Source organism: Homarus americanus, unplaced genomic scaffold, assembly GCF_018991925.1.
Source record: "Homarus americanus isolate GMGI-L3 unplaced genomic scaffold, GMGI_Hamer_2.0 scaffold13662, whole genome shotgun sequence".
In the NCBI taxonomy this organism is placed as follows: domain Eukaryota; kingdom Metazoa; phylum Arthropoda; class Malacostraca; order Decapoda; family Nephropidae; genus Homarus; species Homarus americanus.
This window is the reverse complement of record NW_024747649.1, coordinates 106,001-125,027: the sequence shown is the minus strand read 5'-3', so window position 1 is coordinate 125,027 and position 19,027 is coordinate 106,001. Positions and strand designations below refer to the sequence as shown.

Here is a 19,027-nt window from a genome sequence, read left to right as displayed (position 1 = left end):
ACCTTTCGGTTGGAGGATTATCAGGGTTAAGAAGGTACCTAGGTGAGGTCACCTGGGAACACTCACGTCAGTCCCCAGTAGGAAGGGGTGAGGTCATAGATGACACAACAATTGATCATGACTATAATATATTCACTCTTATACTACATAAAGCACAAGAACAAAATATACCATACAGAAAAATTAGGTCAAATAAGAATGAGCCAAGGTGGATGACCAGAAAACTTAAACATGACATAGGAATAAAGAAAGGAATATATAAGAAATTAAAGGGAGGGGAGGAGCAGCTCAGAAATAGGTATAATGAACTATCTAGGAATGTTAAGAAAAATGTAAAGGAAAGCAAAGAGAGACTATGAAATCAAAATAGCAAGAGAATCCAAGGCGAATCCCAAGGTATTTTTACAGGTATATAGGAGAAAGGTCAAGGACAAAGTTGGGCCTTTAAAGTCAGGGAGGGGAGAAGTGATAAATGGCAGTGAGAAATAAGCAAAGCATTGAACAGCTACTTCTTATCAGTTTTCACAGAAGAAATTTGCTATGAAATTCCAGAGGTGGAACTGATATTTAAGGGAAAGGAAGAAGAGAAATTAAAGAATATCACTATCAGATAAGAGGATGTTCTTAAGAAGATAAATAAACTAAAGAAAGCAAAATCCCCAGGGCTGGATGAAATTTTCTCTCGAGTCTTGAAAGAGTGTAGGGAACAGATTAGCGGACCCCTCTTAAACTTATTTACAAAATCATTAGACACTGGGGTTGTGCCAGACTTGTGGAAACAGGCAAATGTAGTACTCATATTCGAAAAGGGAGACAGAGCATCAGCGTCAAATTACCGGCCGATCAGTTTGACGCCAGTAGTGGGGAAATTTCTTGAATCAATTATAGCAGATAGCATCCGATGGCATCTAGAGAAAAGCAAATTATTCTATGACTCTCAACATGTGTTTGCAAAGGGAAAATCTTGTCTAACAAATCTGCTAACGTTTTTTAGGAAAGTCTTCGAGGTAGTAGATAATGACGAAAATTACGATGTTATTTACTTAGACTTTAGCAAAGCATTTGACAGAGTACCGCATCAGAGGCTTCTGAGAAAAATTAAGGCTCATGGTATTGAGGGGAAAGTTTTAAATTGGATAAAATCATGGCTCACCGATAGAACGCAGAGGGTCAGCGTAGATGGTGTTAAATCTGAGTGGGGCAGTGTAACCAGTGGGGTTCCCCAGGGGTCAGTACTAGGCCCACTCTTGTTCATAATCTACATACACGATCTAGATACTGGGATCAGCAGTGACGTAAGCAAGTTTGCGGATGACACCAAAATAGGGCGGCAAATAAATTCAGGGCAGGATGCAAATGCATTACAGGAGGATCTAAATAAACTGCCGGGGTGGTCTGAAAATGGCAAATGAAATTCAACACCAGCAAGTGCAGCGTACTTAAAATTGGAAGAACAAATACTTATAATGTATACAGCCTTAACAACATGAGCCTAGAGAAGTCGACTTGTGAAAGAGACCTTGGGGTACTTGTAAGCCCGGCCCTACGGCCTAGAAAACAGTGCGTTAATGTTCGAAATAAGGCAAACAGAGTATTGGGTTTTATATCTCGAAGTGTAAGTAACAAGAGTGCAGAGGTCTTATTGCAACTATATCTTGCGCTAGTCAGGCCACACCTCGATTATGCGTTCAGTTCTGGTGCCCCTATTATAGAATGGATATACTGTAAATTCACTAGAGTCGGTGCAGCGAAGAATGACAAAAATGATTACGGGACTTAGAAACCTTCCATATCAGGATAGTCTAAAGAAACTTAACTTGCATTCCCTAGAAAGACGAAGAGTGCGTTGAAATATGATAGAAGTATTTAAGTGGGTGAAAGGAATCAATAATGGGGATATAGATAAAGTTCTTATAATATCCGAGCAGGATAGGACTCGGAGCAACGGATTCAAGTTGGATAAGTTTAGGTTTAGGAGGGAGATAGGAAAAAACTGGTTCACAAATAGGGTGGTGGACGAGTGGAACAAGCTTAGCAACTTTGTAGTAAGTGCGGGAACTCTGGAAAGTTTCAAAAGGAGGCTAGATAGATTCATGGATGATAGAGAGTGGTAGTAACTCACGACAGGAGCTGCCATGCACACTGCAGACTCCTTATTTTCTTATATATATATATATATATATATATATATATATATATATATATATATATATATATATATATATATATATATATATATATATATATATATATATATATATATACATATATATATATATTTATATATATATATATATATATATATATATATATATATATATATATATTTGATTTATTGTTTTATTCACATCTTCAGAGGCAACTGAAGATGTCTTGAATAAAGACGAAAGCCAAGGTACTCCGTTGTTTCCCTTTTCCCGTGTGATTTTATCAAGATTTATCTTATCCACGTTTTCATTGTGGATTTACATGAAATATATATATATATATATATATATATATATATATATATATATATATATATATATATATATATATATATATATATATATATATATATATATATATATATATATATATATATATATATATAATTTCCTTTCTCTTATTTCAGGAATTTTTGTCTCTGCACTTCCCTTCAGGGATGGCACTGCTTGAGGTGGTATTGGATGATCAGAATAATATCGTTGTGCAAGCAAATCTCTCTCAAGTGGTGGACAAGGTTCGACAGGTAGGTCATACACTTGATTACTGAGATGAGTAGATCACTCTCACATTACTACTGAGGCGGGTAGATCACTCTCACATTACTACTGAGTCGGGTAAGTCACGCTCACATTACTACTGAGGCGGGTAGGTCACTCTCACATTACTACTGAGGCTGGTAGGTCACTCTCACATTACTACTGAGGCGGGTAGGTCACTCACATTACTACTGAGGCGGGTAGGTCACTCTCACATTACTACTGAGGCTGGTAGGTCACTCTCACATTACTACTGAGGTGGGTAGGTCACTCTCACATTACTACTGAGGCGGTTAGGTCACTCTCACATTACTACTGAGGCTGCTAGGTCACTCTTTCATTACTACTGAGGCGGTTAAGTCACTCTCACATTACTACTGAGGCGGGTAGGTCACTCTCATATTACTATTGAAGCGGGTAGCTCACTCTCACATTACTACTGAGGCAGGTAGGTCACTCTCACATTACTACTGAGGCGGGAAGTTCACTCTTACATTACTACTGAGGGGGATAGGTCACTCTAACACAGACTATACCACACAAAAAACTCAGGTCAGACAACAATGACCCTAAATGGATAAATAATTATTTGAAGAACATTATTGGCCAAGGGAAAGATATAGGTAGAAGGATAAATCGTGGCGAAATTTACCTCCGGGATTATTATAAGGTATTGGCGAGTAGGGTTAAGACCGAGGTAAGGAAAGCCAAGAGGAATGATGAGGTAAAGATAGCAAGGGAGGCGAAGACAAACCCCAAAGGATTCTATCAAATGTATCAAACTAAAACACGAGAAAAGATTGGACCAATATGGTCAGATAACGGCGAGCTAACTGATAACAAGGGAGAAATGAGCAATATTCTGAATATTTATTTGTCAACAGTTTTCACCACCGAAAGTTTAAACATGATACCCGAGGCACCGACTCTATTCAGAGATAGTGAAGAAAACAAATTAAGCAAGATAGAAGTGACTACTAATGATGTTAGTAAGAAAATAGACAAACTAGAGCCTTATTCACCTGGTTCCGATGAGATATTTGCCAGAGTATTAAAGGAATGTAAGGAAGAGCTTAGTATGCCCTTAGCAAAGTTGTTGAACATGTCCTTAAAAACAGGTGTAGTACCAGAATCCTGGAGGATAGCGAATGTAATACCGATTCTCAAGAAGGGGGATAGATCACTAACCTCTAACTACCGCCCAATCAGTCTAACATCAATAGTAGGCAAATTACTGGAAGCAATCATTTCAAACTCTATTCGAAATCACCTGGAGAAGCACCAATTGATCAATGATTCCCAGCATAGCTTCACAAGCGGGCGTTCATGTCTAACTAATCTATTAACATTCTTTTCATCAGTTTTCGAATCGGTGGACGAGGGGCACAATTTTGATGTGGTATATCTAGACTTTAGCAAAGCCTTCAACAGAGTCCCCCACGAAAGACTAATTCGAAAGGTAGAAGCACATGGCATCAATGGTAATATCCTTAACTGGATTAGGGCGTGCTTACAGGACAGGAAACAGCGAATGAGCATTAACTGCACTAAATCCTATTGGAGCATCGTCACTAGTAGTTCCCCAAGGCTCATTACCTGGACCATTATTTTTTATTATATACATAAACGACATAGATATCGGCATAGACAGCAACATAAATAAATTTGCTGATGACACTAAAATAGGGAGTGTAATTAAATCTGACGAGGACTCCGCAAAACTACAGGAAGATCTAAAAAATTTTTTCGAATGGTCTGAAAAATGGCAGATGAAATTCAACTTGGACAAATGTAAAGTACTCAGTACAGGAGATGTAAACAGGGAAACCAGTTACCAGATGAACAACGTTGACATTGAGAAATCCGACAGCGATAGAGATTTAGGAGTAATGATAAGTAGGAACCTTAAGCCAAGTAAACAATGTGTTTTTGCTCGTAACAAGGCTATTAAAGTACTTGGGTTCATACAAAGGAGTGTTAGTTACAATACTAGCGAGGTCACCCTAAAACTGTATCTTGCACTTGTGAGACCACACCTTGATTACGCAGTTCAGTTCTGGTCACAGTATTACAGAATGCATATAGAATCCTTCGAAGGAATTCAGAGGAGAATGACAAGACTAATCCCGGGCATTAGGAACCTTGAGTATAGAGACAGGTTAAAGCATCTTAATTTGCACTCCCTCGAGAGACGTAGAGTGAGGGGCAACCTGATAGAGGTGTATAAATGGAAGTCAGGGCTAAACAAAGGAGACATTACAATGGTCCTCAAACTATCCAACCTGGAACGAACTCGTAACAATGGTTTTAAATTAGACAAATTTTGATTGAGGCGCGAAATAGGTAAACACTGGCTCGGAAACAGAGTAGTGGATGAATGGAACAAGTTACCAAATATCATCATTAAATCGAATACGCTGGATAACTTCAAACATAGGTTGGATGCTTATATGAGCAATAGGGGTTGGTGAGGGCAGTGAATCCGTAGTCATTGGTGTTATATATAGACCACCTAATTTGAGTAGGAACGATGGTAAATTGCTATGGGAGGAAATAAAGAAGGCATCTGATAGAAACAATGTATGTATTCTAGGCGATTTCAACTTTTCAGGCATAGATCGGAAAAATCAACTTAGCGATAATGAATCTGAAGATTTTCTAGAAGTAGTACAAGATAGTTTTTTATATCAATTCATAAACTCGCCCACTAGAGGAAATAATATCCTCGATTTAGTTCTCAGTAATAATGAAAATCTAGTAAAAGATGTTGGGATTGGAGACGAACTAGGAAACAGTGATCATAAAGCCATATATTTTAACATAATATGGGATGGCAGGAAGAAGGAAAATTCGGCCTTGATCCCGGATTTTAGGAAGGCTAATTACGGTAGCTTAAGGAGAGACCTAAGGGATGACCCTATGGTCAAAAGATTAATCCCCCCCACACCTCCGGAAATTGTCAACTTAGGACGGGATAACCCCGAATTTAATTTAGCAGCTACTTATGAACAATTTATTGAGACAATCAATAATGCCCAAAATAAACACATCCCTAAAAGAAAATTCAGATCGATACGGAACCAACCAAAATGGATGAATAATAGACTCTTAGATCTTCTAGGGAAAAAGAAAGGAGTATATAGAAAAGTTAAGAAAGGCGAAAATCACCACTTGGTTACTATCAGAACCTAACAAGAGGTAAAAACAGAAATTAGGAAAGCAAAGAGAAATTATGAAATCAAGGTAGCAAACTAATCGAAAAATAACCCCAAAGCTTTTTATCAACTGTATAAATCAAAGGTTAGAGATACAATAGGTCCCCTTAAAACTACGACAGGAGAAATGACTGATGATGAGTTAGAAATGTGTAGTACGTTAAATAGTTTTCACAAATGAAAACCTAGCACAGTTTCCAGAAGTTCATAAGGTATATAACGACAGTATAGAAAATATGGTGATGAATATCAATATTACTAGTAACGATGTGCTTAAAGTAATTAACAAACTGAAGCCTCATAAATCGCCTGGTCCAGACGAGGTATATGCTAGAATATTAAAAGAATGTAGAGATGAGTTGAGTAATCCATTAGCAGTTTTATTTAATAAGTCATTAGAATCGGGCCTACTGCCAGAAGCTTGGAAACTTGCAAATGTAGTTCCGATTTTGAAAAAGGGTGATAAATCAATAGCATCAAATTACCTTCCCATTAGTCTCACGTCAATCATAGGCAAGTTGCTAGAGTCAATTATTGCTACAAAAATCAGAAGCCACCTTGAAACATTCAACTTAATTCATTCTTCTCAGCACGGGTTCACCCAGGGACGTTCTTGTCTCACAAATTTGCTTAGCTTTTTCTCAGAAGTATATGAAGTGGTAGATAATGATAAGTCATATGATATAATTTATTTAGATTTCAGTAAAGCATTCGATAGAGTCCCTCATGAGAGATTGATAAGGAAGGTAGAAGCACATGGAATAGGTGGATCAGTATTAAAATGGATTAGGTTATGGTTAACTGGTAGGAAACAAAGAGTCAGCATAAATGGATTAAAGTCAGACTGGGGTGCGGTCAAAAGCGGAGTTCCCCAGGGATCTGTATTAGGCCCTCTGCTGTTTGTTATATTCATTAATGATCTTGATTTAGGTATAACTAGTAGGATTAGTAAATTTGCAGATGATACCAAAATGGGGAGAGTGATAAATTCAGACAGTGACTTTGAACACCTTCAAAGAGATCTAGATACCTTACATGAGTGGTCAGTAGACTGGCAAATGAATTTTAATACTGATAAATGCAAGGTACTACAGATAGGGAAGACGAATACAAACGTTAAGTATAAACTAGGTAACGCGGAAATAGACAACTCAGTTTGTGAAAAAGATCTAGGTGTATTTGTTAGCAACGACTTGAAACCTAGAAAACAATGTATTAGCGTTCGCAACAAGGCAAACAGGATTCTTGGGTTCATATCTAGGTCTGTGAGTAACAGAACTGCTGACGTTATCTTGAAACTTTACCTAGCATTAGTGAGGCCACACATGGATTATGCGGTTCAGTTCTGGTGTCCTTATTATAGAATGGACATAGATTCTTTGGAGAGAGTACAAAGAAGAATGACAAAAATGATCCATAATATTAGAAACCTTCCATATGAAGAAAGACTGAAAAGCTTAGGCTTACATTCATTAGAGAGGCGTAGAGTTAGGGGAGATATGATAGAGGTGTACAAGTGGGTAAGTGGGATTAACAAGGGTAAAATGGAAGATGTTCTGAAGCTCAGTAATAACGAAATAACTAGAACAAATGGCTTTAAATTAGATAAATTCCGATTCAGAAAGGATATAGGCAAGCACTGGTTTGGAAATAGAGTTGTGGATATGTGGAATAGACTACCGAGTGCTATAGTAGGATCGGGGACGCTAGGGAGCTTCAAGACGAAGTTGGATAGGCACATGGAAGTGCTGGGATGGGTGTGAAAGGGATCTGCCCTGTACGGGCCAGTCGGCCTCCTGCAGTATCCCACTTTCTTATGTTCTTATGTTCTTATGACTGCCCAGTATGGGCCAACAGGCCCGCTGCAGTTTTCTCCATTCTTATGTTCTTATGTCTTACTGAGGCGGGTATGTCACTCTTTCATTACTACTGAGATGGGTAGGTCACTCTCACACTACTATTGAGGCGGGTAGGTCACTCACATAATTTCTACTCTATGACGTCAACAGCTGCGTCAGGTGTCATGGTGCGTGACGGTGGTGGTTTTGAGCGACGACCCAGCCTTCCTCGCCGCCTTCGCCGAGTGGTCCCTCAAGGGTCGTCTCCTGGTGTGGTCGACGAGGCTCCTCGTCGTCACCCGCCTGCCCCTCCCGGAGCTCCACCACCTACACAAGTTACTCTCCATGACCAACTCTATGTTGTTTGTTGTCGACGACACTTTAGAAGATACGAGGTATAGTAAACGTTGAAGCCTCATGAACTATGAGAATCTTCCTTTGATGCGTATGAATTATTGTAAAAAGTCATCTCTTGATGAAGAGGCAAACGATTGAGGTGAATGATTTATTAATATTTAAAACCTCTCATGTAGGTGTTCGGTGTTCATTCACTTGCCCTATACAATCTCGGGAACCAAGGCTATGAAGGTTGCTTCCTGGACGACCCACCAAGGCCTCGCCCTCACCACCCATCTCCCACTCTTCCCTGACAAGTTTTATAAGTAAGTCGAACTGAAAAAAATTCTGTTCTTTCCCATTAAAAATATACAATGCTGTATGTATTGGATTATATGAAAGAAAGATTGGTTCAACTAAGTTTGATATACGTTGCTATCGAAATATGGGAAGGGGAGAAAAGCTTTACCAATTCTAAATTTCTTTCTCTCTTCCTCTATTTCCTCTATGCTTTTTCGAGGAAGTGATAAGACGTCTAGGTTTTGAAGTGGGAGAAATAATTTCCAAGTATAAAAGCATAAATTATATCAACGACATAAGTGTCTACGATGTGGAATAATACAGGGCCCTGAATAACTTGGCAAAAGGATGGGAATTTTTTATGTATGTCATGACAAATTTTATAATGATGAACACTTACAGGATGATGGCTTAAAACATCATCCTCAAAGAGTTGAATGATGAAACATGAGTGCTAAGAAAACATAGTAGAGCATAACAGCTATAACTGACGTATGATGAACGAACCCACCAAATCCAAGTTTAAGGAAATGGCGTCTAAAGGTAAGAACAAATGTTCAGTTACAGAAAACCTAGAGTCTGAGGTGAGAGTCTAGGTTAAAGATATAAAGGAGAGAGTGACTGACGCTTTACTAGAATATCAGATGCCCGAGAACGACGCAAGAATGTTAGGAGATGAAAATGGTAATATGAAATGAGTGAAGTGATCTGAAATGAGATACAAATGTATAAATTGTAGATCCAACAGTGGATGCAGTATGGCAGAGAAGTTCGCACTCAGTGAAAAATTGTTGGAGAAAGGATCACAATACAGTACGTAGCATATTTCGAGGACTGGAGAGCTATGTTACAAATTCATAAGAAATAACAAACAAACATGAAATTAGAGTAAATCAGACCGGGATAAAGTGCAGAAAAAACTTGTGCGTGACAAATAAATTTTGATTCATGATAAATCAGTATTTAGCTTCGTAAATAATTCACGCCAATTCAGTCATTTGATGATGTAAAATCAGGACTTCTAAAATACGTGTTGGTGAGGAAAGAAGAAGGGAGGTATCAGAAAATGTACTGAATGAAATATTTAATCTCTGAAATTTAATCATAACACAAAGCTTTTGCCAACACTTTTATTGACTAAACAAGACTACTGTAATCTGTTGCAGATTCCTTCATAAGCCAACTCTGTCAGTGGCAGTGGATCAAAATCATATTAGAGAAACAGAAGGAGGTACGAAGGACGACATGTTGAACTTTCTTGCACAAGCAATAAATTTCACGTAAGTTAAGATTCTTGTCTATAATCTATTACTGATGAGAATTTAAGTCTATATAACTTGTGAGGGTAAAAATGACACCCTATAGGCACAATACATTGATGTTGAATATAATAATCTTTCGGTGAAAATTATTTGCTCAATATCGTATCATATTTAATCTTCCCATAGTTATTGTGTGTTTGAGGCATTATGACGTAGATGAAGAAAATTTCATAAACATGGACTGAACATAGCGTCTTTCCGGTGCATTTCCCTGGCCGAGTTTTTCATACGCATAGTCCCATAGATGGAGTGATCATTCAGAGTTGCAGTTTATCTGTTGTAATATTCTAGGACTTGAAACTTAGGCCTAAATGAAACTATTGCCACTTCCACATTTTTCCGTCTGAGCTTGTTTCTGTTTTAGACTTACTTAACTCAGCCCCTTGACTTGGCTACTTTAATATATTTTACATATTTTATATGATTGATATTACGACTTGAATATTATCAGAAATTAAATGCTAACTAGACCTAACAAGAGAAATCGGAACTGCAACTTGTTTCTCTTCCAATGCTGGAGGCCAGATCTTGATGATGCTCAACTATTTGTGTTTCGAAAATGAAAATAACTCCCAAATAAAAATTATGGTAGACAATAGGGAACTTAAACAGGAGGGGAACTTTGTGTTTTTGGGAAGTAACATTATCTGTGATGGTACTTGTCCAAAAGAAATCATAACAAGAATAGGTCAAGCAAAAACATTATTTAATAATCTAAAGGACCTAATGAGAAGAAGGACATTAACTTCAAACTGAGAAAAAAGCTGTTGAATAAACATAAATAATAATAATAATAATAAAAATAATAATAATAATAATAATAATAATAATAATAATAATAATAATAATAATAATAATAATAATAATAATAATAATAATAATAATAATAAACGGTTTATTGAAAAAGTTCGGGGGCCCGAAGGCTGAAAATATACATTGGATAAAAATTACTTATTACATACAAAGATATGGGGTGGGTGGGTCGTTTAACAAAAGCTTTCATTACTGAAAGAAGAAGGAACATGAATTGAACATACAAAATATTATGGTTGCAGTTGATGACCCGGGCCTGGGCTGGTCATGGAGACACCAGGTAGTGTGGTGTTCACGTGGTGTAGTAACTCGTCCTCGGGTGTTTATATGAAGGACCTCACGTGGTCATGGGGACACCGGGTGGTGTGGTGCTCATGTGGTGTAGCAACTCGTCCTCGGTGTTGATAGGAAGGACCTCCCGTGGTCATGGGGACACCAGGTGGTGTGGTGTTCACGTGGTGCAGTAACTCGTCCTCGGATGTTGATAAGAAGGACCTCCCGTGGTCATGGGGACACCAGGTGGTGTGGTATTCACGTGGTGCAGTAACTCGTCCTCGGGTGTTGATATGGTCAGGGGCTGCTGAACATGGGAAAGGTTAGGAGTGAGGAACTTTTCAAGAGTATAGGGAGGCGCTGGGGAAGGTTAGATATAGGGGAGAGATCCCGATAGTATGTGGTGTCTTGCCTAGAAGAGGAGTTGGTCGTGAAAAGTTGTCAAGGGCAGTTGGTGTCAACGGCCGTTTTGACAGATATTGCAAGTCAATATCAGTCCCATTCATTGACAACTGGGACAACTTCTACGGCAGAAGGGACCTTTATGCTAGGGATGGGGTGCACCTGTCTCGGGATGGGGTGGCAACCCTGGCTGGCTCTCTCGAGAGGGCAGTTCAAAAGATGTCGGAGTCTTTAAAATGCAAGGAGAACATATGAGCACGGGGGTGGAGGAGACTGCAATGGGATCGGGAAAGCAAATTGAAAGGTTACAGGGAAATAGTGCTAGGAATTACGACAAAACTAAATTAGGCAGGGAGTTAAAACTCAAACAAGACAAAGAGAGGACTCAGAACACGACTAACTTAAATGTCTACTACACAAATGTTAGAAGTATGTGAAACAAAATGGATGAAATCAGGGCGTTGTTATGTACCGAAAAAATCTATATAATAGCATTCACCGAAACATGGATAAACCTAGACTCACGTGAGTTACCTGTCGAATATCAAATTGCAGGTTGCAAATTATTCCATACCGATAGGCAGATTAGGAAACGAGGCGGAGTAGCAATCTATGTCAGGGATAATCTGAAATGTGAAATAAATAAGAAAATAAAAACTGAGCGGAATACAGAAACAATTTGGATAGAGTTAATCGATGGTAGGGAAAAATTAATGATAGGAGTCGTATATATACCTCCTAATCTTGATAGAGTTAATGAGCGACTTATTTGGGATGAAATGCGCAGGGCTTCCATTCATAGCAAAATCTGTATAGCAGGCGACTTTAGCTTTAGCCAAATAGATTGGATTGACATTACAGGAAACTCAGAATCAGAGGATTTTCTTGAAACAATCCAGGATTATTTCCTAAGCCAACATATAACCGAACCAACCCGGGTTAATATAATAATATACTCAATTTAGTTCTGTCAAACATAGAAAACCTCATTAATAATGTCGGGGTAGGGAACGAACTTGCTAACAGCGATCACAAAGAAATAAGGTTCCAGTTAGAATTTCAGGGCAGCCGCAAGGAAAATTCCACTAAAGTCCCAGATATCAGAAGGGCAAACTTTGACAGTTTGAAGAGGCAGTTAAGAGAGGGAGTATCCACACTTGGGGTGAACTACATGACCTCATATGAGGTGACCTCACTCAATGTACCCACAGAGGGCAACCTCACCTTACCTGGAGACCTGACGGTTGCGGATGAAGTGATAACGAGATCTGAGGTTGACGAGTTCCATAACAATTTAAATAATGAGTTACTTAATGCACAAAGGCAGAAGACACCATTCAGAAAACTCAGATCAAACAACAATGACCCTAAATGGATAAACAATTATTCAAATAATATTATTGGACAAAGGAAAGCTATAGGTAGGAGAATAAATCGTGGTGAAGTAAACCTCCGAGATTATTATAAGGTATTGGCCGGTAGGGTTAAGACCGAGATAAGAAAAGCAAAGAGAAATAATGAACTGAAGGTAGCAAGGGAGGCGAAGTTAAACCCCAATGGATTTTATTAAAAGTATCAAACTAAAACAAGAGAAAAGATTCGACCAATGCAGTCAGATACCGGCGAGCTAACTGATAACGACGGAGAAATGAGCAATAACCTGAATAAATATTTTACAACAGTTATCACCACTGAAACTTTAAACATGATACCCGTGGCACCGACTATATACAATTGTAATGAAGAAAATAAATTAAGCTAGATAGTAGTGACTAGTAACGATGTTAGTAAGCAAATAGACAAACTAAAGCCTAATAAGTCACCAGGTCCCGATGAGATATTTGCCAGAGTATTAAAGGAAAGTAAGGAAGAGCTTAGTATGCCCATAGCAAAGTTATTTAACATATCCTTAAAAAGGGGGGGGGGGTAGTACCAGATTCCGGGAGGATAGAAAATGTAATACCGATTTCCAAAAATGGAGATAGATCACTATCCTCTAACTACTGCCCAACCAGTCTAACATCAATGGTAGGCAAATTACTGGAAGCAATCATTTCAAACTCTATTCGAAATCACCTGGAGAAGCACAAGTTGATCAATGATTCCCAACATCTATTTTCGAATCAGTGGACGAGGGGCACAGTTATGATGTGGTATATCCCGACTTTAGCAAAGCCTTCGACAGAGTCCCTCACGAAAGACTAATAAGAAAAGTGGAGGCCCATATCATTAAAGGAGTTATTCTAAAATGGATTAGGGCGTGGTTACAGGACAGGAAAAAGTAAGTGAGCATTAACGGCACTAAATCCGATTGGAGCAACGTCACTAGTGGAGTTCCCCAAAGCTCGGTACTTGGACCATTATTATTTATTATATACATAAACGACATAGATATCGGCGTACACAGTAACTTAAGCAAATTTGATGATGACAGTAAAATAGGGCGTATAATTAAATCTGACGAGGACTCCGCAAAACTACAGGAAGATTTAAAAAAAATTTCAAATGATCTGAAAAATGGCAGATGAAATTCAACGTGGAGAAATGTAAAGTACTCAGTTTAGGAGATGTAAACAGGGAAACCAGATACCAGATGAACAATGATGTTATTGAGAAATCCGACTGTGAGAAGGATTTATTAGTAATGATAAGTGTAAATCCTAAGCCAAGTAAACAATGTGTATTTGCTCGAAACAAGGCTAATAAAATACTAGGCTATATACAAAGGAGTGTTAGTTACAAGACCAGCGAGGTCATCCTTAAACTATATCTTGCGCTTGTGAGACCTCGCTTGGATTACGCAGTTCAATTCTGGTCACCGTATTACAGCATGGATATAGAATCCTTGGAAAGAATTCAGCAGAGAATGAGAAGACTAATCCCGGGCATTAGGAGCCTTGAGTACAGAGACAGGATAAAGCATCTTAATTTGCACTCCCTCGAGAGACGTAGAGTGAGGGGCGATATGATAGAGCTGTATAATTGGAAGTCAGGGCTAAACAAAGGGGACATTACAAAGGTACTCAAACTATCCAACCAGGAGCGAACTCGTAACAATGGTTTTAAGTTCGACAAATTTAGATTTAGGCGTGAAATAAGTAAACATTGGTTTGGAAATAGAGTAGTGGACGAGTGGAAAAAGTTACCAAATACCATCATTAACTCGAATACGCTGGATAGCTTCAAACATAGGTTGGACGGTTATATGAGCAATAGGGTTTGGGTGTAAATAGGACTGCCCAGTATGGGCCAATAAGCCTGCTGCAGCTTCCTCCATTCTTATGATCTTATGTTTTTATGGGGGCACCGGATGGTGTGGTGTTCACGTAGTGCAGCAACTCGTCCTCGGGTGTTGATATGAAGGACCTCACGTTGTCATGGAGACACCGGCTGGTGTGGGGTGGTGTCACAGTACCTCGCCCTGCTGGGTGGTGTTGTGTTATTTCGTAGTCAGGTGTAAAGCCGACCCACTGTTGTTCCCATGGTGAACTGATTAGCACCTCCTGGTCAGAAGATGGTGGTCAGTTCCCAGGGGTGCTTATCTCACTGGTGGGTCACAGCTCTCACTGGTACTGTCTGGTGCTGAATTCGCTGGGTTAAACACTGTTCATCACTGTTCAACACTGATCCCACTTCTTTCCGAAACGAAATTGTCATTTTTGATTATGTTGACATCCCGGTGGTGAGGATGGGTCAGGGAGAGGGACTTGGGGAATGGGCCGAACATTGGCCAAGGGGGGCCGCTGCTCAGCAGGAGCAGCGCCTGAATAGCTCTCGACCCTACGGTGGTCAAGGATGTAGTGTGGAAAGGACTTTGGCATGTGTCAAAAGTAGAGGCTGTTTCAGCAGACACCATAAAGAGACTGGGGCCTATAAAATGTGGTGTTATAGGCATATGTTAAGAAATAATTTACACTGACAGGAAACAAATGAAGTACTTCTGTGAACAAAGACTTCAGGGAAAGTGTTTTAATTGTTAAAAGAAAGGAAAACAAAAGAGATACTTGGTCCTATATTTAAGGATAAGGGAATAATAACACAAATATTAATGGACAAGTTTAGGGTAGGAGAGCCAGGGGGAAACAACCCGAAAACGTTTGCAGGACTGTGGCAGCCAACCCTCAGACATGAGGACAGTACTCTGATTGATTGATTGATTAATTGGTTGATTGAAAGAAGCTAGATTAGTGGATAATTTTGCCAGAATTAAATAAACTTTTAAACCTGTCCTAATTAACTCCACTAAATACCATCCTGCACAGTCCTCACTGTCACATATGTATCAAATCGACTTCACCGTGGAAAACAGTTTCAGACGATTGATAGGGGAATTCATCTAAGACGGATATTAATTATTCTACAGATACAAATACGTGGTTCCACCTGACAACAGTTTCGGCTCCAAGCAGACTGATGGGTCCTGGTCAGGCTTGATGGGCATGGTGGTGAGGGAGGTAAGTGGGGGTGAGGCATCAAGCGCGACGAAATTGTAAATCGCATGAAAGTAAGAAACTGTGATTCCGGCCTTTAGAATTTACAGTTGTTGCCAATTTTATATTCGTTTATTAAAGGTAAATTTGCTTGTGTTTGTGTTACCCAAAGTACAGTATTTGCAGTGACATTCCGTTTATATATCATTTTCATATTTACTATATCATAGCATATGTGGCTACAGAGATGCCCGTATTAAATTTATGAAATGCATAAGGACTATATATATATATATATATATATATATATATATATATATATATATATATATATGCTGTTATACAAAAAATGCGCTTTCGTGTAATTCACCCTGTGAATTACATATATATACCTATCATATTTATTTTGCATATATATATATATATATATATATATATATATATATATATATATATATATATATATATATATATATATATATATATATATATACATGTAAATCCACAATGAAAACGTGGATAAGATAAATCTTGATAAAATCACACGGGAAAATGGAAACAACGGAGCACCTTAGCTTTCCTCTTTATTCAAGACATCTCTGAAGATGTCTTGAATAAAGACGAAACCTAAGGTGATCCGTTGTTTCCATTTTCCCGTGTGATTTTATCAAGATATATATATATATATATCAACAACGGCAACATAGTCTTTCTTATGTTTATTTTGTTTTTCCCACCGAGGAAGCGGAGTTTTCTGCTGACCCTTTGAGCTTGTCTATTGCACGGGCTGAAGTGGTGGACTTTACCATGCCACTAACTATACAATACTCAAGGATCCTTGCTAGTCGAGGGCTGCCAGAAATCGACCCGTGGGGCTTCTTGTTCACACCTCTGGCGCCGTTAGTGTGGGTAGCCATCCTAGCGACAATGTTGATGCTGCCAGTCGTGATGTTCCTCTTGTCTTCGTCATTCTCTCGAAACGACTCTAAAGAAGACAATTGGATTTCAACTTTCTTCAGTTTATTTCGTATCTTACTGCAGCAAGGTAAGTCTTAGGTCCTTGCCAGAGAGCACTTGTGCTAAGGGAAACAGTTCCCCAAGGAATTCTTTCCTTGGTAAGGTTTGTAAGAATGTGTCAACAAATCATAAACAAGTGCTTGACACATATGGATGTCACAAAGGATGTATTTCCCAGTGAACTATATCTTATGACAGTGACACCAGTAATCACTAGCGTCTGTCTTACCCCTTCATCCCACATTACCAAGCTTGCTGAATTTGTACTAGAAGATTGTTCTTTCGCCTCCAGGACCAACACTGAATATATGTATTAAACGATCCGATCATCAAAGTCAATGTAATTTAATCCGGTTACCGACGTGACATAAATATTTTCTGAATTTGTCCAGAACGACATTTGACTCATTAAGTGCAGAGGTTTATTGCTTTTAAATGTGATAATGCCCATCCAAATTAGTTTAATCGGTTAGGACTAAGCGATCTAACTAAGTATTAATTCCACCATGTGTTGATCTTCGTGAAGTAGTAGAAGTGTAAGCAGAGTCCACAGACATGACTACCCACTAGAGACAGTGTGTGTGTGCAGTGCTTTATACTAGGCCTCCCTGGGGCAGAGGGGGCCTGGACTGCAGTCAGTCGCCTACACCTACCCAACTTGAACAGTTAGTTATGTACACCCTTTACCGAAGGGTGGACTGAGAGTGCTTCGTGATCTAACTAGTGGCGCCTGGAACAAGAAAGGGGATTGTATCTGAAACTTTCATTATTTCACAAGGATTCCAATACTGGTATATTGTCTCATAAACGCATATACACACTCACTCAAAAGCATATGTGTGTGTGATGAGTATTCCGGAATTTTGTCCAAAGATTTGATTATTCCATCAGTATATCCCCAATACACATTTTTTTTCAGATAATAACTATGTACAGATAAAAAAAAAATTAAAGCTAATTTTTAAATGTCTGTACTGATTTTTTCTTGTCTCAAACAAATAATTTATGTAAAATGACACTAGGTTGTCTAAACTAAACATGGGATTAAATAGGCAACAGCGATCGAGGATGACATATTGACAACTGTACACCTACTGTATATGAATTATTTTTTTTTATAAATAATAGCTGAATTTATTCTTTAAGCAAAAGCGTTTCATTTGTATTTTTTATCTTTCAAGAATCTTTTTTTAGGGGGTCCACTAGAGGTCGAGTGGGGGAAACCGTAGTTATCTTTACACGCTAGTTCCCTAGACGGCGAAATGAGAAGCAATAGATGTACGACCCCTGATGTTTAATACTTCCAGTGGGCTACCGATTCCAATGCCGATAATGCAATTATTTAGTTTCCCCTAGAGAAATATTTCCTCGCGTACATTAACAACCCCTTGAGTGTAACAACTTATCCCTTTGAGTACAATAACTTAGTCTATAGAGTGCAACGACTTGATCACTAGTCTCCTTGATCTTAACATTTTGAATACGATGATCAATATCCTTAAATTCGAAGACATTGTACTCAGGGAATAATGTCATTCAATAGTTCGTATAAGAACCTTAGGCTTAAAACTCATTATATCACTACTACCAACAATACTATTATTATTACATCGGTGCCACAGACTACATGGTGTCTGGATGGTGGTGGAGGCGTCTTGTGTTCGCTGTTTGGATGTTAATGTCACTCGTGCTGGTCAAGAGCTACGCCGGGACTCTCATGTCCGTACTAGCAGTAAGACACATCGAACAGCCATACCAAACCCTTCGTGACCTTTTAGACAGCCCCTCGACAACTATGATTTGGCATCGCGGCTCAAAGAATGTTGAATATATCAAGGTACGAGCACTTGTAGGTATCTGTCTCTTAATAAGTTGATGTATGTACCCACTTAAATATGAATTGCAATTTATATAGAGGAAGCTTAGTAAGACTTAGGTGCGTTTCTGTCATGTCTTGGTCAAGTAAGACCTTACGATATTATCACCATATGAATATTACTGTAGCTTTATTCTTAAACCTGTACTTGCACAAAAATGTACTATAGCAGAATACCTAATATCAGTGTGAAAATGGCTGTGCATTAGGTGTGAATTTTAACACATTTTTTTTCTTCCAAAGTCAGTGGAGTCTGGGATATACCGTGAAGTGGCCGAAACGGAGTCAAGGGGAGGCATCAAGTACCAGACACTGTTTGAGTTCTTCCACAGCGCCGACACCCTGGTGAGGCGAGGCGACCACGTTCTTATAGACATCGAGATCATCATTAGTATGATCGTTAGCCGAGACGTCTCTAAAACAGGTTTCAACTACTTTCTTTGTTATTCTTAGATGGTCAA

At 38.7% G+C, this 19,027-nt stretch overlaps 1 protein-coding gene across 2 annotated transcripts in view; it reads left to right on the top strand.

Annotated features, from left to right (window-relative positions):
- LOC121879818 (probable glutamate receptor) overlaps positions 1-19,027 on the top strand; it is a 44,030-nt gene that overhangs the window by 23,289 nt on the left and 1,714 nt on the right. For both annotated transcript variants that reach the window (XM_042386612.1, XM_042386611.1), the window contains 8 exons: positions 2,615-2,731; positions 7,969-8,192; positions 8,331-8,459; positions 9,600-9,713; positions 15,607-15,697; positions 16,415-16,718; positions 18,313-18,527; positions 18,810-18,990. In XM_042386612.1, the coding sequence (XP_042242546.1) occupies positions 2,645-2,731; positions 7,969-8,192; positions 8,331-8,459; positions 9,600-9,713; positions 15,607-15,697; positions 16,415-16,718; positions 18,313-18,527; positions 18,810-18,990 (1,345 nt within the window). In that variant the 5' untranslated portion in view covers positions 2,615-2,644. The remainder of the gene's footprint in view (positions 1-2,614; positions 2,732-7,968; positions 8,193-8,330; positions 8,460-9,599; positions 9,714-15,606; positions 15,698-16,414; positions 16,719-18,312; positions 18,528-18,809; positions 18,991-19,027) is intronic.